The sequence below is a fragment of the Salmo salar genome, chromosome 11 (assembly GCF_965601325.2).
Source record: "Salmo salar chromosome 11, fSalSal1, whole genome shotgun sequence".
Taxonomy (NCBI): Eukaryota; Metazoa; Chordata; class Actinopteri; order Salmoniformes; family Salmonidae; genus Salmo; species Salmo salar.
In genome coordinates this window covers 11,050,763-11,075,278 of record NC_138301.1, presented here as the reverse complement: position 1 = coordinate 11,075,278, position 24,516 = coordinate 11,050,763, and the positions used below count along the sequence as shown (strand labels likewise).

General features: G+C 41.4%; 1 protein-coding gene across 2 annotated transcripts in view; it reads left to right on the top strand.

Moving 5' to 3' along the window:
• The window catches only part of LOC106561971 (anoctamin-1), a 70,329-nt gene that overhangs the window by 29,610 nt on the left and 16,203 nt on the right, over positions 1-24,516 (top strand). For both annotated transcript variants that reach the window (XM_082957738.1, XM_014126465.3), the window contains exons 3-15: positions 4,918-5,262; positions 9,318-9,416; positions 9,934-10,085; positions 12,496-12,550; positions 12,953-13,004; positions 13,172-13,227; positions 13,321-13,362; positions 16,604-16,668; positions 16,847-16,981; positions 17,888-18,048; positions 19,947-20,029; positions 22,395-22,466; positions 23,533-23,607. In XM_082957738.1, the coding sequence (XP_082813864.1) occupies positions 4,918-5,262; positions 9,318-9,416; positions 9,934-10,085; positions 12,496-12,550; positions 12,953-13,004; positions 13,172-13,227; positions 13,321-13,362; positions 16,604-16,668; positions 16,847-16,981; positions 17,888-18,048; positions 19,947-20,029; positions 22,395-22,466; positions 23,533-23,607 (1,392 nt within the window). The remainder of the gene's footprint in view (positions 1-4,917; positions 5,263-9,317; positions 9,417-9,933; positions 10,086-12,495; positions 12,551-12,952; positions 13,005-13,171; positions 13,228-13,320; positions 13,363-16,603; positions 16,669-16,846; positions 16,982-17,887; positions 18,049-19,946; positions 20,030-22,394; positions 22,467-23,532; positions 23,608-24,516) is intronic.

Here is a 24,516-nt window from a genome sequence, read left to right as displayed (position 1 = left end):
GACAATGTGCGCGCCCCCATGTTTATTTTTTCGCATCAACTAAAGATAATTTGAGGAGACAAGATTAGTTTTGTCTATAGTATGCATGTTGAAGAGGGTGTGTCGTCTACCATCTTTCACATCACATCATTCACTTCCAGAAGTTTACTCGAAAACTGAGTGAACCCTCCCTCACCTCATTTTGTTATAGCAGCTTTGGTCCAACAGACGTTTACGTGAAACCCAGAATTCATTGTATGTCAACAAACATGGCTCCACACATAGCTGGAATTAGCTTAGCTCATCATAATCAGTAAAACCTTCAAATAGGTATTTTACACACATAATATGTGTCCATTACAATCTATGCAAGAATCAGAATGCATGATTTGTCACCAGTACTTGAAAACGTGAATAAAACAGTAAATTAATAAATAATTACCACACAAAACATTTTGTGATAGTGATGTATTGATACAAGTGGCGCATGCCGGCAGGCAACCACGTAACCTCTCACTCCCACTCTGAGACATTCAGTGTTGTTATTTATGTATGTAGCTAGTGAGCTAAGCTGTAGCATTAGTAATGTCTTTCATAAGGAGATAACTCACAATTGGGGAAATTCCATAGATTTTTATAAATTCTGACAATGAGTCTGATTATGAAAGTCAGGAATCAGATTCTGACAGTGACAGTGAGGAGCTGCCCCAACCTTGTGGCCATTGAGAACCCTGAATCTGAGGACCCCTTGTCCACTGACGAAGTCCCAGGTCCCTTTGAAGATGCTGGTGGTGATGAAGGCAGACTGACAGTGGATGCAGAACAGGAGTTCTGTGGTAGCTGGAAGGCCGCCAGCCATTTCACCCCTCCTGGCCCTGCTGTTTGCTTTGATGAGTCCCAGTCTGGAGTGCAAAGCCCCTTTCCATTCCCCCTGAGGCAGTGCTTCAAGCTGTTTCTGACAGAGAAGCTGTTGGGAGACATAGTAGAGGAGACCAATCGCTATGCCTTGGAGCTACAGAAAAGAGAGCCAGGAGTGAGGGGGAAACTCACTAAATGGGTGACAACCACAATTAGTGAAATGTATACCTTCCTGGTGACAGTCCTTCTCATGGGAATAGTAAAGAAGAACTCCCTAAGAGAATACTGGAGCACAGATCCTATGTTTGTAACTCCCGTCTTTGCCAACCTCTTTTCCCAAGGACCGCTTCCTAGTTCTGCTGCGATGCCTGCATTTTGTCAACAATGCTAATGCCAACCTAAATGACCCGTTACACAAAATAGCAAATGTTCTTATCAGCCTGACATCAGCATTTGGTCAGGTCTTTGTGCCATACAATGACTTACACATTGATGAGTCCCTGATGTTATGGAAGGGTAGGCTGGCGTCCCATCAATATATTCCCTCCAAAAGGCACAGGTTTAGGGTCAAGTTCTTTGTCATGTGTGACGTGAAGACAGGAATTGTCCAGGACATAGTCTACACATCATACAAAAGCTGTCCTCAATCTTCCGCTCGAAAGATGCCCACTTCCAGTTATGATATTGACAAATACTGTTTGTGTGTGTGGTTTCTGAAAGTACAGAGTAAAGAGGAATTATTACTAATTAGAATACAATATCAGGATATAGCAATAAAACAACATTACAAAGAAGCAACATAATAACGCTGCTATAAAAATAACATATTACAAAATGTTTGTAAAAAATATTTTAAAAATAACATATAAGAATATGCTCCACAAGGGCAGGGCAGGGCAGAACAGAGCTATGCTAAATAGGCTGAATGAAAACAAACCATGGTCATAAGGCCAGGGTAGTTTCAAAATACAACACAAGCTAATACTTCTCTGACGCAATTAGCATTGTTTTACAGAGCTAATAGAAGAATGTAGCTAGCTACATAAGCACGATTGAATATAACACCATAAAGGTTATATGAAATTAGTAACGTTACCTCGCGTGTCCGCGGTTATAAGGATTACACAGAAATATATTAAGCTACATACATTCAGTGAGCTACAGTAGAAACGACATAACACGACGTACAGAAACTATTATAACGTAATAAGGCACTTACTTTGATATGAACGCACACATTTCCAAATGTATTATCATGTAGTAATGAAAACAACAATGAATGTGATGCGGGCACCAGATGGAAAATATGAACACGTGTGTGCAGGTCCTGTTTTGACTGGAGATGCGCAAATTTCTGTAGACTTGATTTGCAGAAACAATTGGTGCTTAGGGAAGTTTGTCCGGGTCAGTAATGCCCCAAAAATGTGTTGGCCGCAAAAGTGAAATGGCCTACTTTTATGTGAATTAATAAGGAGGCGGAACACACCTGTTAGAAAATAATTTGAAATTGACAAGTTGAAACAGTCTATAAATAAAAACATGTTTGAGAGCCTTGGTTTGAGAGCAGCGCAGATTAACTGTCCTGTTTGAACAGTTAGCGTATTCTGACATCTCGTGCATAAAATAGATATGAGATGTATTTGGAACTCCAGTATGAAAAGGTCAACAAAAACACTTTCATAATTTTTCATATTTCATACACAACGGGTAGGATGGAGACTTCGTACATGTAGTGTGTATACTTTTCAAGTTACAGTATTTCCTTTATAATTTTTCTTATAACATCACAAAATAACAACCAAAATTACATTATTACTCTTTAGATCGCCTCTGACCATTCCCCACATTCTATGTTATAAATATTGTTACAATATTCGCTTTAGAACATGTTAGAGTTTCGTCGGGAAATGTCTGTGAAAACAAAGGCACATTCCTGTGTGATTTTGGAGAGGGAGATTGCTGAAAGTTCTAATCCCTGATTTTACAACAGGGTGTGAACTGTCAACCCCGCACCAGCTCCAACCTCCCCCTCTGTGGGTGAGAGGGTCTGGCCGAAGACATCCACTGAAAAGCTAATCCGACCCATCTGGATCCTCACAGTACAGTCATTACACACCCTTTGCCTTGATGACAGCTTTGCACACTCTTGGCATTCTCTCAACCAGCTTCAGGAGGTAGTCACCTGGAATGCATTTCAATTAACAGGTGTGCCTTGTTAAAAGTTAATATGTGGGATTTCTTTCCTTCTTAATGCGAGCCAATCAGTTGTGTTGAGACAAGGTAGGGTTGGTATACAGAAGATATCCCTATCTGGTAAAAGACCAAGTCCATATTATGGCAAGAACAGCTCAAATAAGCAAAGACAAATGACAGTCCATCATTACTTTAAGACATGAAGGTCAGTCAATCCGGAAAATCTCAGGAAGTTTGAAAGTTTCTTCAAGTGCAGCCACAAAAACCATCAAGCGCTATGATGAAACTGTCTTTCATGAGCACTGCCACAGGAAAGGAAGACCCAGAGTTACCTCTGCTGCAGAGGATACGCTGTTTAGAGTTACCAGCCTCAGAAATGCTTCACAGAGTTCAAGTAATAGATACATCTCAACATCAACTGTTCAGAGGAGACTGCGTGAATCAGGCCTTCATGGTCAGACTGCTGCAAAGAAACCATTACTAAAGGACACCAATAAGAAGAAGAGACTTGCTTTGGCCAAGAAACAGGAGCAATGGACATTAGATCGGTGGAAATCTGTCCTTTGGTCTGATGAGTCCAAATTTGAGATTTTTGGTTCCAACCGCCGTGTCTTTGTGAGACGCAGAGTAGGTGAATGGATGATCTCCGCATGTGTGGTTCCCAGCGTGAAGCATGGAGGAGGAGGTGGGATGGTGTGGGTGTGCTTTGCTGGTGACACTGTTTGTGATTTATTTAGAATTCAAGGCACACTTACCCAGCATGGCTACCACAGCATTCTGCAGTGATACGCCATCCCATCTGGTTTGCGCTTAGTGAGGCTATCATTTGTTTTTCAACAGGACAATGACCCAACATACTTCCAGCCTGTGTAAGGGCTATTTTACCAAGAAGGAGAGTGATGGAGTGCTGCAACAGATGACCTGGCTTCCACAATCACCCGACCTCAACCCAATTGAGATGGTTTGGGATGAGTTGGACCGCAGAGTGAAGGAAAAGTAGCCAACAAGTGGTCAGCATATGTGGGAACTCCTTCAAGATTGTTGGAAAAGCATTCCAGTTTAATCTGGTTGAGAGAATGATAAGAGTGTGCAAAGCTGTCATCGAGGCAAAGGGTTGTTACTTTGAAGAATCTAAAACATAAAATATATTTTGATTTGTTTAACACTTTTTTGGTTACTACATGATTCCATATATGTTATTTCATAGTTTTAATGTCTTCACTATTATTCTACAAAAGAGTAAAAATAAAGAAGAACCCTTGAATGAGTAGGTGTGTCCAAACTTTTGACTGGCACTATATATCATTTTTTTTAACATTCCGTTTAATTTAAAACCATACTTCAATTTGCTGCCCAATCTAATTTCACACTAACATTTCACACTAACAAATAATGTATTCAAGGACAATGAAGCAAAAATGTTTTTAGGTCACAGGCGAAGACAAACACCACAGTCAATTTGTTAACATATGTTCCTCTATGAGTCGTACTGTCAAGAAGCGTATAATTGATTTGGTCACTGGTCTTCAGGTACAGTATGTCTTCATGAGTTGGATTAGGACAGTATTATAAGAAAGTCTAACGTAATGTGTTGCAGTGTGCAAAGTTTATTTTGTCATCTTTTGAGGGGCAGCATTTCATCTGTACAAAATTATTCAATTCCCACTCCTTGAAGTAGGCAGTAGCAGAGATGTGGTTGAGTGCACTGATTTATCACGGTGGAGGGGAATTGACTGTCCACAAGGCTTAATAAGCTATTGCAATTTAAAAGATAAACAGATGTACACACAACAAACTCTCACAGGCTAGAATGCCACATGCCTTCTCCTCATGATCTGCCAACATGTCTCCATTAAAACTATAATCCCCCTTTCTCTCTCTTCTCAGCCCTTGAACTCCCTCAAGTCAGATGAGGCAGCCTCAGGCCCAAAACAGGGGCCTACATTCCAGGATGGCCAGCGGCGGGTGGACTACGTTCTCACATATCATATCCAGAAACCCCAGAGTTTTCGTCGCAAGACATCCCACTTCGGGGATTACCGCATCCTCAGGAGCCTGCGCCGCAGTCTGAGCATGATGAGAGGTCGGGACACGCCACCACCCAAAGAAGACCCTGAGGTTGCTGCCCACAAGCATCGCCATGACTACCATGAGGATGACAAGCGCTTCCGCCAGACTGAGTTTGAGGATAACCTTCGAGAGATGGGCCTGGAGCTAGAGAAGGATGAGGGGGTGAGTTAGTGGCCTTGGACTGTGTGTTTTCACCACACGTTTGAAAACCTCAACAGTAGAACATCTCAAGGTCTTTTTGGAATAACCTAGCAATTAGACTGCCTAACCTAACTGATACCAAAAATGTTGATCAACCTATGTTGTAGTAGACACCAGCGTAATATTCAAGCCCTGGTGTGGTTGTGCATTTAGACTAGACGCTTGCTTGTAGCTGCATTCTTTCACATCTTGGCAATCAAATGTTCAGATATTGTCTTTGAGGTCATGTTGTTCCATTGAACGCGACTTAATTCTCCATTCCTCCTTATATTGACTGGTTGACATTTGTCCATCTATTGTTCATGTAGCGATTGTAGAATGCACCTTCTTCATACTGGAACAAAGCACATTGAACTTCCTCTTGCGTTGAGGGTTTACTGTGATCAGATATGATTTTTCAAATCTACAATTGACCTGCATTCGTCACATTATTGATCTTTATCAAATGAACAGCTTTCATCAAATATGGATTTGATAAGAAAGGGCAGCATGTGCAATAGATTTTCTCTACAATGGGAGTAATTCTTTTCAGCCTTACAAGCAAAAGAAAGGCCTAATGTCATAGGTTATTATATACACTCTAGAGAGTGGCTATTGACCCATTAATCATTTATCATTCATCACTTGTGTTTTCAGCCACTGGTAGCTCGTGGGTACTTCATATGCGCTACAGTCAATTATGAGTGCATGTCTACCTACAGTTGAAGTCGGAAGTTTACACACACCTTAGCCAAATACATTTAAACTCAGTTTTTCACAATTCCTGACATTTAACCCTAGTAAGAATTCCCTGTTTTAGGTCAGTTAGTATCACTACTTTATTTTAAGAATGTGAAATAATTGTAGAGAGAAGGATTTATTTCAGCTTTTATTTCTTTCAACACATTCCCAGTGGGTCAAAAGTTTACATACACTCAATTAGTATTTGGTAGCATTGCCTTTAAATTGTTTAACTTGGGTCAAACATTTCGGGTAGCCTTCCACAAGCTTCCCATAATAAGTTGGGTGAATTCTGGCCCATTCCTCCTGACAGAGCTGGTGTAACTGAGTCAGGTTTGTAGGCCTCCTTGCTCGCACACACTTTTTCAGTTCTGCCCAAAACTTTTCTATAGGATTGAGGTCAGGGCTTTTGAAGGCCACTCCAATACCTTTTCCTGCCTCATGACGCCATCTATTTTGTGAAGTGCACCAGTCCCTCCTGCAGCAAGCACCCCCACAACATGATACTGCCACCCCCGTGCTTCACGGTTGGGATGGTGTTCTTCAGCTTGCAAGCATCACCCTTTTTCCTCCGAACATAACGATGGTCATTATGGCCAAACCGTTCTATTTTTGTTTCATCAGACCAGAGGACATTTCTCCAAAAAGTATGATATTTGTCCCCATGTGCAGTTGCAAACTGTAGTTTGGCTTTTTTATGGTGGTTTTGGAGCAGTGGCTTCTTCCTTGCTGAGCGGCCTTTCAGGTTATGTCGATATAGAACTCGTCTTACTGTGGATATAGATACTTTTGTACCTGTTTCCTCCAGCATCTTCACAAGGTCCTTTGCTGTTGTTCTCGGATTGATTTGCACTTATCGCACCAAAGTACATTCCTCTCTAGGAGACAGAACGTGCCTCCTTCCTGAGCGGTATGACGGCTGTGTGGTCCCATGGTGTTTATACTTGCGTACTATTGTTTGTACAGATGAGCGTGGTACCTTCAGGCGTTTGGAAATTGCTCCCAAGGATGAACCAGACATGTGGAGGTCTACAATTTTTTTTTAGGTCTTTGCTGATTTATTTTGATTTTTCCATGATGTAAAGTTAAGAGGCACTGAGTTTGAAGGTAGGACGTGAAATACATCCACAGGTACACCTCCAATTGACTCAAATTATGTCAATTAGCATATCAGAAGCTTCTAAAGCCATGACATAATTTTCGGGAATTTTCCAAGCTGTTTAAAGGCACTTAGTGTATGTAAACTTCTGATCCACTGGAATTGTGATACAGTGAATTATAAGTGAAATAATCTGTCTGTAAACAATTGTAGGAAAAATGACTTGTGTCATGCACAAAGTAGATGTCCTAACCGACTTGCCAAAACTATAGTTTGTTAACAAGAAATTTGTGGAGTGGTTGAAAAACGAGTTTTAATGACTCCAACCTAAGTGTATGTAAACTTCGGACTTCAACTGTATATTAAATAATTGATTATTAATATACGCCTACTGTATGATGGCTAGTAAATTAATTAGCTAACTAACGTTAGCCTGCCTAGCTGGAACTTCCAAAAGATATCCCAAAAAAAAACATATTTACTTTTTACGAGATGTGTTTGTGCCATCATGTGCATTAGTAGCACAATTTCTAACTTATTTGCTTTTGTTTTTACTTACACTTGTATGTTGACTTCTCCATTGAGTTTTCATTGACTTTTCTTAGCGGATGTACAATCGTTGCGAATTGAATTATGGTATCACAAGGTATGACCCAGGTGCAGACAGTGAAGAAAAGTGATGAAAACAAACGTTTTTTCCTTGAACAGGGGAAGGCAAACGACAGGTCAAGGCAGGCACGGGTCAATAATCCAGAGAGGGTGTAATGTACAGGACAGCAGGCGGGCTCAGGGTCAGGGCCGGCAGAACGGTCAGAACCGGGAAACTAGACAACGGGAGCAGGAAAACAGGCATGAGCAGGGAAAACAAAACGCTGGTAGGTTCTACGAACAAAACGAACTGGCAACAGACAAACAGAGAACACAGGTATAAATACACAGGGGATAATGGGGAAGATGTGCAAAACAGATCAGGGCGTGACATATGGGGAGTTTCAGGCCCCGGAGTGAACATAATTGTATACTCGCAAAGCCGACTAAAAACGAGGGCTGAGGGGCTTACGTTGCAAACTTCCCTTGCTTAGCTAATCATTTGACCCGCCCTGCAAGATGGCAACGGGGATTCCCCAAAGGGCACAAGGCGATGGTAAGTGGACGAGGTTGTGTCTTTTAAGTGTTTGGACCGCAGCCATTGTGTCTTCCATTCAGATTGAAATACCTACAGTATACAGCATAAAACATATTTGGGATTTAAAAACCATGAGAAACTGCCCTGTATGAAAGAGTAATGGTAAGGCCTAGTTCCTAACCACTCCATTTTGCAAACCACTACTGAAACCACTTAAGTAAAGATTTGACATGCGTTTACTGTTCTATCTTTTATCGTTTATGTGTTTTGTAATGTCTGTTACGTGACATTTTGCAGAAAAATGGTAGGAGGCATGTGGTTCTGTGGGAGTTGGGTTCCCATTGCATGCATGAAGAGGTCTCTTACCATTTAGTGATTGTTGCTCACATGGGAGAAGTTTTGTTTTGAGTGATATTAAGGCAAATTCAAAATTATTTCATACTTATTGACAACATCTGTATGCTTTGTTGAGTAAGTCGGAACAACCCTCCCTGTTTTATTTTATTAATTTACTTTGTCCATGAATGAGGGTTGTTTGTGGATAATCGAACCATAGCCCCAAAATAGAATTGGCAGGATCTGTTCTGCTTGATATTGCTGTGAAAAGTGTAGTCTGCCACAGTGTTCTCAACAGACAGGGCCAGGACCCTGAAGTGGGCTGGGAGGTGTGAGGATGTAGGTCAGAAGCATATGAGAGGGACTTACATAACCACTGTTGTTTTTGATAGAGGAGATTGTGGAGAGAGAACTTTTATCCGGTATATATTAGACTATGAGACATTGTTTTCTATTCAAGTGGATACAGCCTTTGGCTGACTCAAACCAACAACAATCCTTGCTATTGTAGCATTGCGACTTTTTTTTCAGTTGCAATGCTGCAGTAGCATTGCTGTGCATTACCTTGGAGAGACTGATTAGTCCTTAGAGATGTGACGGTAGCTCCATTCTAGGGATGCATATATCACGCAGATAAAACAGGCGAAACTTATTTCATCACACATTAAAATATCCATGAAAACCTTTTGCCTTATTATTGTTATTTTATTCAACATCACGTTCTCCGTTTTCCAGAACAAAATCCCAGGAATTGGCTTCCTGAAGATCCATGCTCCCTGGAATGTGCTCTGTCGGGAGGCAGAATTCATGAAGCTCAAGATGCCCACCAAAAAGGTATGGCCTGCCTTTAGATGGATCACTGTAGATCACTGGTCAGTTTCTATGGGAAGGCAGCTCCCGCTCAGGCCAGTCAAAGTTCTTCCTTCTCTTAGCACCCCAATGTTCGAACAAGCTTCCCCCTAAAGTCAGGACAGCGAAGTCCCTGCACAACGTTTGAAATGTCTAAAACCCTATCTCTTTTTAAAGAGTACCTTAAATAACTCTCACAGCGCCCCGACGCCACCCTCCCCACCCCTCTCCCCCCCCAAAATAAAAAAGGGACTTGTCTTTTTCTATTAGCACTGACGTTGCTGATAAACACATTGTTGAGGGAACATGTCCTTGATACGATTGTGATGGGTTGTTGTCTCACCTAGCTATCATAAGATGAAGGCACTAATTGTAAGTCGCTCTGGATAAGAGTGTCTGTTAAATGACTAAATTGTTAAAACAAACAAGAATAATGTAACTGATAGCCTTTCATGCACTCATTTCTCAACATGTTTTCTTCCCGTTTTCCCTTTCCCTTAAGGTGTACGAGGTCAAACAGGGAAGTGATGTGGTGGAGAGGATCAATCTGTTCATCCGCAAAGTGACTGCACCACTTCATCCTAAAGTGGAGCCGAATAGAGCCCAAAATGTGAAGCATCTCTCCCACCCTTTCTCCAGGGAAAAGCAGCACCTGTGAGTATAGTAGTAGCACTGAGACCTGTGGCATTGGTTCAGGGGTTTGGTCTCATCATTGAACATTAAGTACATTCTGACAAGTGATCAACGATGCAGAGCTCAAAGGTTAATGGGTGTACTTCCAGTACTATGCATGTGAGAAATTCAAAGTGGCTTGAAATGTTTATTGCAATCGGAAAGAAATGTATTTTCAATGCAATACATGGGTACAATGCCACAGTATAGCTATTGAAATCATTACAGCACTGGATGTGGCGTTATTAACACTAGAACCGCTAAAGCAGTCATTTTGACTGCTCATAAATTTTAAAACAATTATTACTCTGCCATTTTTTCAGTTTTGCCCGCCTCCGTCCTTGACTTTTCCTAAATAGGTCTATATAACACACTGCCGTTGTTAGAATCGCAATATGACAAACAGAACTGGAGTTATAACCAGTTTTATGAGGACATGACATTTCAACAAAACAATATTGGGGGAGTACATAGTGTACATAGTGAGAGCGTGCGTAATTTACAATGGCGAGAAGACCAAGATGAATGGATGCACATGTTGCCTTAGCGATGCTACAATGAAAATGACTCAGATGGCGGGGAAGAAATTAATCATGATGATTATTCTTCTGATTCTGAGCCTCAGCCTGAATAACCTACACCTTCTAGGCTTAAGTGCAAAAAAAAGCCAGAATGGTGGGCACTGCGTAGGTTCCCCCGCCACAACCAAATGGAACAGTGAGAGAGGAGAGCGGAAAGGATGGCACCATTTAGATAGAACAAGCCAATGACACTGCTACATGGAGATTATCAACACCAAATGTCATTACGGAGTAAGGACACTGCCTGGGATCTGTCTGTTGATGACCTGGAGGTGTTCATTTTAATCCTGTACGTCCGTGGAGTATTCGGTGGAAAGAGCGTGCGTATTGAGAGCTTTTGGTCAGACTTGAATGGGATACTTTTATTTTGAGAAAACATGTCACGGGATTGCTTCAGAGAGATCATGCGTTACCTCCATTTTTATGACAAAGAAACAAACAAATTCGCCATGGTATCCAGCGAATAAATAATTGACTATTTTTCACTACTGTCATATCGACACTTCTTATAATGCCATTATTGCTTATGTGCTGATTTTCACTATTTATCAAACACACTTATAATGATGCTTAGGCTACTGATGTTTTCATCATTAGACTGTGCGTCTTGCTGACTGCGCACCTTGGTGGTTGGGGTATTCGTTTTTTTTGGGGGGGGGGTTCATTATAAAAATAATCTGTTAGCGTGTTCAATGGAGGTACTGTATGCTTTCTGTTTCATAGCTGTAACAAAGGCACCCCACTAATAAAATTGATTGAACACCTGCATTTTTGTGTTTAAAAAAAAAATAAAAAATCTTTACATACTGTATAGCCTACAGTAACATAAACAAATGAAAATGCAATTGTTATTTGAAATAAAATAAAGAGTATTCTGTTACCTTAGACCTTCATAAACACAACCAAATGATACTTTTTGCGATAGCACATATGAAATATTAATTACACTGTAAGAATGTCACAGTCAAAATGACTGCTCATTTGCTTGAAGGGGGGTCCCACAAGGCCCAGCAGTTTTAGTGTTAAAGATTGTAATTAGTCAGCTGGATGCTTTTATGTGCAGAATATGTGATTATGTATGAATGATACTGGCTGCTACCTGTAACTATTCATCTCAGTAGGTGCATTTCCCCATAATGTGATATGGCTGAGCTGAAATAAATTGAATTTAAATTGTCCTTCTACCCCTGCAGTCTTCACCAGTCTTGAGCTCTTTGTCATTTTTGACATGGTTAATGGCCCCACTGTGCCATGACGGTAATAATGTAGAGGTGCAATCAACAGGCACAAAATCAACGGATACAAAATCTAAACAAAGATGTTGGTCGGGAAGACACACTGCGATTCAATATTATTTTTAAACAGAGACCTATCCTCTGATGTTCAAGGAATAATTCATCCGCGTTTGGATGTTAGAATATTATGTATTGTAAAAAGCACAATGTTTTAATGTGTTTTGAGCGAGGCTAGTAAACAAGCTAGATTTTATTCAAGAGAGTGGGCATAGAGGTTACAGGCTATTTTGAGCTCCTGACTCTCAATGAACACTGTGTAGGCCAGGCTGCTGACTAACCCTAGCTACCAAGACATGTTGCAACCATATTCTCCTTGTAACCACCTTGTATTGTATGTCTGGTCTAACTAATGACAACACATGTGTATGTCATCTTGGCCACACAAAAAAATATTGCTGTCCAGGTACCTACAAATCTGATATGATAACACGGAACACTAACAGTTTCTCCTGGTTGAGTACATGGCTCTTTAAATAAACCACTGACAGAAGGCTCCTCTGTCTTCTGTATTAACAGGTTTGATCTCTCAGACAGAGAGTCTTTCTTCGACAGCAAAACCAGGGCCTCAATAGTAAGTACTATAGATCTGCTTGAATGATGGGCAAGTCAATAAAAAGCCCTTCACACCACAAGTAAATGTATTTGTTTTGTTCATGTGATTTATTTTTCATTGGATTCTTTCTCAATCAGCGGATGTTGCTCCCAGTGGAGATGGTGTAGAACTTTACCACTCAACAGAAACATCAATACTGAGCTAAAATGACTTTGGAGATAGCCATGAAGTTTGAAAACAACTTGCCCATCAATGCATTTAGAGTTGTTCATTAATGGCCAGGAGTTGAGGTCCATTTCTTAACAAATTCATTGCACAAGACAGGATTTCTGCTCTATTTGGATGTGATTATTACCTGAGATCATCTTAATACATTGCAGAAGTAATTTTTTTTAACATTTATGTTATTTACACATTTAGGTTTATGAAGTGTTGAAACGTACAAGATGCACTAAAGCCAAATACACCATGGGTAAGCCGAGCCTTGTGGATATTACAATGAATTTGGATCCTTTAGGGTTGTACATGACATCTGTCTTATCTTTCTAGACAGCACTAGTATGCTGTAGTAGAATATTATTGCTATTGTGTGCCTTCTGTTTGATAGTAAATTTGATCTCTTGAAAATGACATTTACAGGAATCACCAGTCTCCTTGGCAATGGTGTTTACACTGCAGCATACCCTCTTCACGATGTGGGTATATTACCACACATATTATCAATACCCATGCAAAGCCAAGCGCTCTGTGACCAGACAACACTCATTGTGTCATTACTTGTCTTGCAGGGGGATGTTGACGGTATGGGGCCGGAGGCCAATGACAGAAAGGTGAGACGAGCAAATCATCGGTCATGTCAATATGCAATCAATGAAGTCACCAACTAATTCATTATTTGTGTCACTGTTAACGATTATCATAAACCATTTTATTGTGAGGACAGAAAAGTCTTGTCGATAGCGACAGAGCATATTGAAAAGGTTAAAGCACAGAATTCAAATGCTCTCTAAACGCAAGCCCTCAGCAACGATGGAGAGGAAAAGCCCCATTTGGCTTAGAGAATAATGACACTGTATTGAAAGTGTCACCACGGCAACAGGCTTAATCTCTTTTCACCATCCTCAAGCATTGTACAACAACCAGTCTGGTCGAATCTAAGCGATTTAAGCCCAGAGCAAAGAAAATCTAAGGAATTTCCAAGCTGCCGTATGGCAGTGGTATGTTTTTCCCCACCCATCTTCTGTAGTCCGTGCATAGAGCAAATGGAGTGCTCTCTCACAGAAATTACTTATGTCCTTGAGATGATGGCATGATCACATTTTAGAGGTGATGTTGTTATGAGTTGTTCCATGGTTTGTTGTTTTTCCAGTCCTGTGTTACGCCGGTCTATGATGAGTCACAGGCATCACTAATTTGTCTTGCAAAGTGGGAGCTCTGTTTGGGAACAGAGAGGGCCATTGGGGTGGAGGATAGAAACCTACTGAAGCTCTGTTTGGTGCTGTGCCATTGGGACTACAGTTCACTGTTCAGTAAAGAAAGATATTTGTGAGACTCTGATGGCATGACCCCTGGGTGCCCATTTCCCTGCCTGAGAGCAATGGCACATTATTAGTGAAACCTCATGTCTGACAGGCAGAGGAGTACAACATGAGACCAACAGTGAAATGTACTTCTATAATTTCATGTAGATGCACGCTAGCGACTACTGAGTAGCAATATAATAGTCATCTAAATAACATTTGATGCTCAAGGATGATCTTGACCTGTCAGACGACGCAGACCACAGCACCCTGTCCCTACATGCTGATCCTGGGCCCGGTTTCATAAAACATCTTAAGTGGTTCCCTTAAGTACAAAAGTCCAGAGAGGACATATGAATAAAAATAATTCCCTCGTTATCGAGATCACAACTTATTTATCTTATGATCACGACATAAAAGTTGTTTTGTCGAGATCACGAGATAAACTCTATAAATAGGAGTGGACGTAAAGATGATAGATTGTCAGTATGGCTGAGGCGGCAGAGTCCACAGTGGATCAGTGCATGCGTTTTTATTGATTGCTACACTAAGGGATGGTAAGTTTCATGCTAACATTATGCTTTCATTTGTGTTTGGAGCTCATTATCAGTTTATAAGTTAGAATGTTAGCAAGCTAAATGTTCCTTACCTTGAGCTAAGGGCTTCTGAGCTCGTGGGGCATTCAAGCCTAGAATGATGCCTGACAGGCAGCACTGTCTCCCAGGCTGTGTGCCACCCCAAAGACCATAGCCAATCGCATGCAATCAACAACGCAGCTAACTTGGCTAGCCTTGTGAGCAAGCAAGCTAGCTAGGTAGTCCTGTTAGCTAGCTAGTATCTTGGGCTTTGTAGTAGTCACATTATAATTTTTTTGTTTTGTTTGTTTTTTACCACCTTTTTCTCCCCAATTTCGACTTTGTCTCATCGCTGCAACTCCCCAACAGACTCGGGCGGCGAAGGTCGAGTCATGCGTTCTCCCGCCAAACCGCGCTTCTTAACACCCGCCCACTTAACCCGGAAGCCAGCCGCACCAATGTGTTGGAGGAAACACAGTTCAACTGCAGGCTCCCGGCCCACCACAAGGAGTCGCTATAGCGTGATGAGCCAAGGAAAGCCCCCGGCCAAACCCTCCCCCATCCCGGACGATGCTGGGCCAATTGTGCGCCGCTATATGGGACTTCCAATCACGGCCGGTTGTGACACATCCCGGGATCGAACCCGGGTCTGTAATGACGCCTCTAGCACTGCAATGCAGTGCCTTAGACTGCTGCACCACTCATTACTGGGAGGCCCAGTAACATTATTTCTGACACCTTTATCAGAATCCCACAGTTCTTCCATTTCTACTTAATGAGAATAGTATACAATATTATGCATAATTTAGAAAATGCCACCAGAGGGGGTCAGAGTTTAACATGTTAACCTCTACAGGATCAGTTGGTCCCCCGCGGGATAGTTGAGCTGACGTAGGCTAATGTGATTAGCATGAGGTTGTAAGTAACAAGAACATTTCCCAGGACAAGACATATCTGATATTGGCAGAAATCTTAAATTCTTGCTAATCTAACTGCGCTGTCCAATTTACAGTAGCCATTACAGTGAAAGAATACCATGCTATTGTTTGAGGAGAATGCATAGTTATGAACTTGAAAATGTATTAATAAACCAATTGGGCACATTTGGGCAGTCTTGACACAACATTTTGAACAGAAATGCAATGGTTCATTGGATCAGTCTAAAACTTTGCACATACACTGCTGCCATCTAGTGGGCAAAATCTAAATTGCTGCTGGGCTGGCATAATACATTATGGCATTTCAAAGATGATGGTACAAAAAAATTACAAAAAATTCATGTTTTTTTCTTTGTTTTCATGTTTTTTTTCTTTGTATTATCTTTTACCAGATCTAATGTGTTATATTCTCCTATATTAATTTAACATTTCCACAAACTTCAAAGTGTTTACTTTCAAATGGTATCAAGATTATGCATATCCTTGCTTCAGGTCCTGATTTGGGTATGTCATTTTTGGCGAAAATTTAAAAAAAGGGGCGGATCCTTAAGAGGTTTCAAAATGTGTTCTGCAACTGACTAAAGTTAAGGAAACTTTAAGGGAAAAGATCATGGGAAAATAAACTTAAGGGGTTTTATGCAACCGGCCCCTGGGCCTTAATGGCACTGATTCTGTGTACAGATGTACTCAATCACACAGACATAATGTACTTTGCCTTTGGCAAAACTCAGGCTGCAAATATAGCATTGAGATCACAGCACAGCTGTGACTAGTAACGGCCATGCAATATTTCATAAGGGCTTTGTGATGGGACTGACCGTTTCCTATCAGCATTTTTTAAATGCATAATCTGCATGATGAATTTCAATCATTTATGAGCCCAAACCGACTTGTCCTCTGTTTTATAATGAGTCTCAGAAGTAAGATAAGAAGCTAGATTAAATAATAATTCAATTACATTTTGTTTTCCATCATGGATTTGCCTCTAAGTATTTTGTTTAATTAAAGACGTTGTTTTACCCGTTATTGTCTTGTCAGATCTTGTATGAAGAATGGGCAAGCTACAGTGTCTTCTACAAGTACCAACCAATTGGGTTAATCAGGTGAGAGAATCCTGCTCTAAATTGTAGGACATGACAATGCAGAGAGTACATACTATACTGTATTGTAGCAAACAGACAAAGCAATATATCATGGGCTTGAGTTAATGTTAGTTAATCACCATATCTGAATTGATTCCTGATGTATGTACTCTGTGCTGCTTTCCTTCCTCTCCTGCAGGAAGTACTTTGGGGAGAAGATTGGCCTGTACTTTGCCTGGCTGGGGGTTTACACCCAGATGCTGATCCCTGCTGCCATAGTGGGGGCCATAGTGTTCCTGTACGGCTGTGCCACTGTGGACAATGACATTCCCAGGTACACTGACCTCCCACAACGACAATGAAACCCACAACTACAAACAACGTCACTTATAACTAGACGTACAACTACACCAATATGTTTAGATTTCTAATGGCATGGAAGCACTAGTGATGGTTTATCAAAAACCCAAGTGTTGCTAAACACAGTGTTGTAACAGTTGCCTTGCACAGATATGTCGTAATGTTTTGTTATTGCTTGTCATTTTCAGTCTGTGTGCGTTCTTGGTATTTCAAGTAAATGCTGCCTACAGCCAGCACTTCTATGCAAAATACGGGTTGTTTTTTCAATATTTTGTTTAACAATACATGATTGTGTTTCTTTCTCTTGCCTTGTTATAGGCTCTGAGATTAAATAGGCCATTATGTCGTGCTCCTATTGCACAGCAATACTGTAGCCTACCCATACTGTCATAGGCTACCTGTCTATTAAATGAGCGATGGAATCGTAGCCTAATATTTGTTGTGTAGCAGTAAATAAATGCTGCTACGTGATCTTCTTACCAACGGCAAATGCATCCGTTTTATCGTTAGACCTGTGTTGTTATTAGCCTACCCTTATTATAATTACTGTTCATCAACCACCTCCATTTCCCAAAATGACAATATTTGCTTGCAATACTGTTGATTAACCACTAGAAGTTGTGCAAACGCATGGTCTGAGATTTGCGTGGAGATACGCACACACTTTCCAGTCAAATTCAAAATTTGATAAATAACAACCTTTGCGGGAACTGGCGCATGCAAGAATTAGTTTTTTTTGTGCACTACTACATTCTTTCATTCCTCGTTGCTGTTGGACTCTATAGCCTCTAAAACTGGTAACTGAGTTTATGCTGATTATGCTCATTACGGTTAGATCTCTTTTACTGAGGTTTTCCACTAATGTTCTTCTCCCACGCAGCATGGAGATTTGTGATCCGAGAAACAACATCACCATGTGCCCACTGTGTGACCGTGCTTGCAGCTACTGGAAGCTGAAGACCGCATGCGGCACGGCCAGGGCCAGCCATCTTTTTGACAACCCGGCCACTGTCTTCTTCTCCATCTTCATGGCCCTCTGGGGTGAGCCATCCCTCCCATGTTCTCTCTCTCATCTTCTGCCAATAAAACAATGCCATCTGCTACAGACCACAGGACCAGGCAGAGTCCTGCAGGGCAACCTGGTCTCAGAGCCAACCTACTTTTGTTTTTTACTTAAGTAACCTTCTGTCTTATGTAACCATACCAAACATAACATATAGTACTAATTTGAGTGTCCTGGATTTACATTTACTATGTTACGTCTATTCTATGAGACCAGGCTGTGCAGGGCCACGGGAGACCAGTGTCAGTTGCCATTAGAAGACAGTCATTTGAGTTAAAATTGTGGTAAAGGTTCGGATTGTAGGTTCCTATATTAAGAGGAGATAAGATCATAACCTGTTTGAGTTTCAGAGATGTTGATCTTTTGGACTATATTTAAAGTTTAAACCCTGGTCCGTTCACTTTGCTATGTCTTTCTCATACTGTAGTCATTAAGCAGTCCCTCCTGGATTTCGTGGTGATAAAAAGAAAATACTTGTAGGCACAAATGCTTGATTATAATTATACTGCGGCAATTATGATATTGTTCATTGCAATATGCAATGATTTTGTCCAATTTGTCACAAATACGCTGATGAAGGAAAAAGTTTGACGTGTGCCTTGTTTGAACCATATTATGTGGTAAATGTGCCGTGATTGATTGACATTGCGAGTCCTCTTTGTTATGCAGTGATCTGTCAGTTTTAATTATTTGACTGTTTTATGTGGTAATATTGCAGTAATTGGTCAAATGTGCAAGCTCTTGCATAATAGTCTTGAAAACCAAACCTTAGGCAGTGACTAGACCTAGGGTCTGGTTTCAATGTTGGACTATTTTGGCATATACAGTAGCAGGGGTATTCAACCAGGGGTCCGTGGAGGTACTGCAGGGGGTCAGCATTTTTTTCCAGTGTATCGCTATCAACAACAGAATAAAATAATTTTGAATTACATAAGTACAGTAGAAAAGAAGAGAATCTCTTCTTTCTAATGATGTCAACTTTATCGCTCAACTGCTAATATTGAGCAAATGACACCCATTGGAGCAAATTACACTCACTGGAGTATCTGACAGATTTTAACCGGCCCCTCGAATAGGCCACAGTGTGGCTAGTGCCACTGGCTCCTGGTAAGCTTTCTTGGATTGGATATGCATTTTTGCCAATACATGGCTAACCTTTGTTTAAACAGCTGCTCTTAGGAGTTTTGAGTTACCTTTCTAGCTAATGGGCTATGTTAGTTTACTTTCTCTTCCAATTATGTTGGGAAGTCAAAATAATAAAAAACTATCTACCAAATCTATTCATATTAATATGTTGCCATATTATTACATTTTTTGCTTACGTATGATGGGGGTCCCTGACCCGCCGGTTTGCCTGGGAGGGGATCCCTGGGCATAGAGGAACTTCAACATCGCCGACGTCAGTCGTCACACTTTAATAAAGTACAAAATAGTAGCCATCAAGATGGAGATAAGGAGGTGATTTTTAATGAGTGCATTTCACAAGTGGCTAGTTTGCATCAATTACCTTTACTAAAACCACTGCAAAGGTTTTGCCTTCAAACTTTTGTTTTGAATCGCGACGTTCTGATTTGTCTGCCTCGTGATTTGTTGGGAGAGTTGTCTGTCTGAATAGGACCCAACCCGGATAGAGTAGTGATAGTAGTGATAATTTGGACAAGAACATCTGATACAATAAACAAACATTATTTCTAGTAGTAGTTCCTCTATGCCAAAAGAGTCCATCCTTGAAACCAGACCCTGGTCACTGTTGCCCAGTGTCTGGTTTCCGAGACTACGCATAATAAGCCGGCTATTGTTGATTTAGCTAAACAAATTTTGATTGCAAAATCCTGGAGGGACTGATTTTAAGGATGGGTTGTGTTTTGTTTCCCAGCTGCCATGTTCATGGAGCACTGGAAGAGAAGGCAAATGAGACTAAATTACATCTGGGATTTGACTGGCTTTGAAGAGGAAGAGGTGAGTCTATGCCCTTGTTTTGGAACCTGTTTGGCCAATTTGGACAAGAACATCTGATACAATAAACAAAAATGATTTCTCCTCTTAATCATGTTTTTTATGTTTTATATTATGGTGGTTCCTGAAGCAGACGCACAAGGTTTGAAATTGATTTAATTTAATTATTAACTTAATTTTCTAGCAGCTTTCTCTGAAGCTGCTGTTACTCAATACTAACCAACTTCCCCCAACAAGGTTTATGTTACTCTCCTTCACTCTAACACTCTTATCTATTTCAGAAAGAACTCATGGTATTTTACCTGTAAAAAATAATAAGGCATTGTTTATATGACCCCCTATCAAACAGTCCCTTATTTGCCACTTTGAGGGGTGAGGGGTGGGAGTAGCCTAGTGGCGATCTGGCCATAATTTCAAGTTTCAAAGTTTATTCGCCACGTGCACGGGATACAACAGGTGTAAAACAGTACAGTGAAATGCTTACTTGTGAGCTCTTTCCCAACAGTGTAGTGATGAAAGTAATAATATAGATAAAATAACAAATACAACTCAAGAAATAGGAGATAAGATCAAGACAATACCGCAACAATGTCACATCAAATCAAATCAAATGTATTTATATAGCCCTTCTTACACCAGCTGATATCTCAAAGTGCTGTACAGAAACCCAGCCTAAAACCCCAAAAAGCAAGCAATGCAGGTGTAGAAGCACGGTGGCTAGGAAAAACTCCCTAGAAAGGCCAAAACCTAGGAAGAAACCTAGAGAGGAACCAGGCTATGAGGGGTGGCCAGTCCTCTTCTGGCTGTGCCGGGTGGAGATTATAACAGAACATGGCCAAGATGTTCAAATGTTCATAAATGACCAGCATGGTCAAATAATAATAATCACAGTAGTTGTCGAGGGTGCAACAAGTCAGCACCTCCAGAGTAAATGTCAGTTGGCTTTTCATAGCCGATCATTGAGAGTATCTCTACCGCTCCTGCTGTCTCTAGAGAGTTGAAAACAGCAGGTCTGGGACAGGTAGCACGTCCGGTGAACAGGTCAGTGTTCCATAGCCACAGGCAGAACAGTTGAAACTGGAGCAGCAGCACGGCCAGGTGGACTGGGGACAGCAAGGAGTCATCATGCCAGGTAGTCCTGAGACATGGTCCTAGGGCTCAGGTCCTCCGAGAGAGAGAGAGAGAGAGAGAGAAAGAAAGAAAGAAAGAGAGAAAGAGATAATTAGAGAGAGCATACTTAAATTCACACAGGACACCAGATAAGACAGGAGAAATACTCCAGATATAACAGACTGACCGTAGCCCCCCTACACATAAACTACTGCAGCATAAATACTGGAGGCTGAGACAGGAGGGGTCAGGAGACACTGTGGCCCCATCCGATGATACCCCCGGACAGGGCCAAACAGGCAGGATATAACACCACCCACTTTGCCAAAGCACAGCCCCCACACCACTAGACTCAAGACTAGGTCTTGAGTCAGAATTTAATGTACCACGTTTTTTACCCCCACCCCTTTCTAGATATAATGAAGAGGCAGTATAAAGAAGGCATTTTTTGGTCTAAGTATAAAAGGAATATCTGTTCTCTCTCTTTCTCTCTCTTTCTCTCTCTCACACACTAAGGTGCTTCTTAACATCCCCTGTCCTCATCTTTCTTTAAACATTTAGGCACTAGGCAGCACCTCCTGATGGTAGTAGTTGTTTCCCTTATACCTGCCTTACCACCAGGGTATCTGGTAAACTGTGCTTCATGACTGACTGCTGTGGTTCTCCCTTGGCTCTTTGCATGTCAGTGATGGTTAAAAAAAGACACTCGCTTTACCTTCTCTGTTTCTGTCTGCTCGCACAGATATGGGCTTCCTTCTGTTTAATATAAAATGACTGCAATTAGGCACTAGGCAGCACCTCCTGATGACTGACTGCTGTGTTGACTGGTAGATGGGGGTAAGGTGATGGGGGTAAGGTTAAGTAGACAGGCAAGATAATTAATATAACCTGTAGAGGTATTCTAATAGGTGTCCTTATCAGAATGAGGGTAAAGTAAACATTTCCAAATGCATGAATGCCACACCCATTTTTGAAAGCCTGCATCCCCTCTTACAGATACTGTACTCCTAACATTGTTCTGTCACGCATTTCCTCCTGTATGCTAGAAATGTTGGTGGTGTACTCCACCGCACTGAGCTGAAACACTTAGCAGATGACAGCGTTTTCTGTGTGGGTGTTGCTATGTACTTGACAACTGGTAAAAACGGCATTTGACCTGGATGATGTCAGTTCCTCCGTCTTGAGGGAAATGTGTTGATACCGCTAAGGTGATACCGCTGGACGAGCATGTTAATTCATGTGTATCTGTCCCCCCTAGGGCCACCATAGGGCTGAGTATGAGATCCAAGTCATGCAGAAGACCCTGAAGAAACAGGATATGTCTCCCAAGGTAAACCTTTCACTATGCCTGTGCCTCTTGGTGGGCTGTTAAACAACACACTATCAATATTATTCAATTATTTTTTATTCTATGTATGCATCCATGCATAGAATAAATAAATTGTTGAAGATTATTCATGTGTTCAGTGTTTCTCTGTCTATTTTTTTGCTGCGTCAAGTGTCTGTTGCGCTGGTGCGCTTGATTTATAGTGTCAGAGATGGGGACTGGAACCATCATAATAGAAGCACACAGACTGCTTCTCCCCTCTCTCTATTCTCTGGGCGACATTTCCCTTTCGCAAACACACATGGCATTTGTCGCCTCCACTTTTTGTTCTCGCGTGAACTCCACCATTGTAAAGTTATCAACGTAGTCACAGTCCAGAACGTGATTTAATGTCACAGAAGCATGCCAATCTAAAGTTGGACTCCTGTATAGATGACCTCAATTCTACTGTCACTGTCTCCACATGCACGTCTCATCTTCTCCTAGGCTGTAAAATATCATGTATCCTGGAGTTGTCCACAACACATACCCCCACCCTCAGATATAGCTATCAACTCTTTTAATAGTCTTGGATGCTCTGCAGTCTATCGTAAGATGAACAACCTTTGCCGTCTCTATGTACTGCTGCATAACAACAGTTAGCACATACATGTTGGATATCAACACATGCCAGGGTGGTTGTTTATGTCTGGCTTTCACTGTTCAGCAGCAAAACTGCAGCTCAGGCATGTCAGCTCCTTTCTCATCAGACCTCGAAGGGGTCATTACTTTCCCTTGCTCATCTGGAAACACGGTCTGAAGTCGCTGACCCTCTTTTTTTTATATACACATTGAGATGTGATTTGACTGCACAGTTTCGTGTCCGGGAGCTCCCATTATGTGTGCTTGATTGGAGCGGCGTCAGTCCGCTCGGGGCGAGAGTCCCTCAGACTTGTTTGAAAAGGGCTGTGTCAGCGTAAGCAATCACTGCTGAGGTCACGATCGCTGTCAGACAGATACTACTGCTTCTTTGCTTCTTTATGTTTGCTCTTATTTCTCACTTGATTATGTATTAATTCCTCTGTTTCAGGATAAAAAAGTGAAACTGACATGTACAGACCGTGCACCAGCATATATGACGGGACTTTTCACAATGCTTTTTATGGTAAGTTGATGTGCCCAGGGCCCATATGGCTCGTTAGTCTCTGGTATTAGATACAGGGACGTCACTAGTCTAGCAATTGAAAGCTATGCAGATCTTCTGTACACACACACACACAATTAGGCCTACAGGTAACTGCCAGAATAATGGAAACACTTGAGTAAATGAGGGATACAAAGTATATTGAAAGCAGATGCTTCCACACAGGTGTGATTTCTGAGTTAATTAAGCAATCCCATCATGCTTAGGGTCATGTATTATTTTGGCTACCATAGCGATGCCCCCATAGGATGACAATGCCCCCATCCACAGGGCATGAGTGGTCACAATGGTTTGTTGATCATGAAAACAATGTATGCCATGGCCGTCTCAGTCACCAGATCTCAATCCAATTGAACATTTATGGGAGATTCTGGGGCAGAAATATGTGTTAATTTATTAAAAATAAAAAAACTGATATCACATTTACATAAGTATTCAGACCCTTTACTCAGTACTTTGTTGAAGCACCTTTGGGTAGCGATTACAGCCTCGAGTCTTCTTGGGTATGAAGCTACAAGCTTGGAACACATGTATTTGGGGAGTTTCTCACATTCCTCTTTGCAGATCCTCTCAAGCTCTGTCAGGTTGGATGGGGAGCGTTGCTGCACAGATATTTTTCGGTCTCTCCAGAGATGTTGGATTGGGTTCAAGTCCGGGCTCTGGCTTTGGCCACTCAAGGACATTCAGAGACTTGTCCCAATGCCACTCCTGCGTTGTCTTGGCTGTGTGCTTAGGGTCGTTGTCTTGTTGGAAGGTGAACCTTTGCCTCAGTCTGAGGTCCTGAACGCTCTGAAGCAGGTTTTCATCAAGGATATCTCTGTACTTTGCTCTGTTCATCTTTGCCTTGATCCTGACTAGTTTCACAGTCCC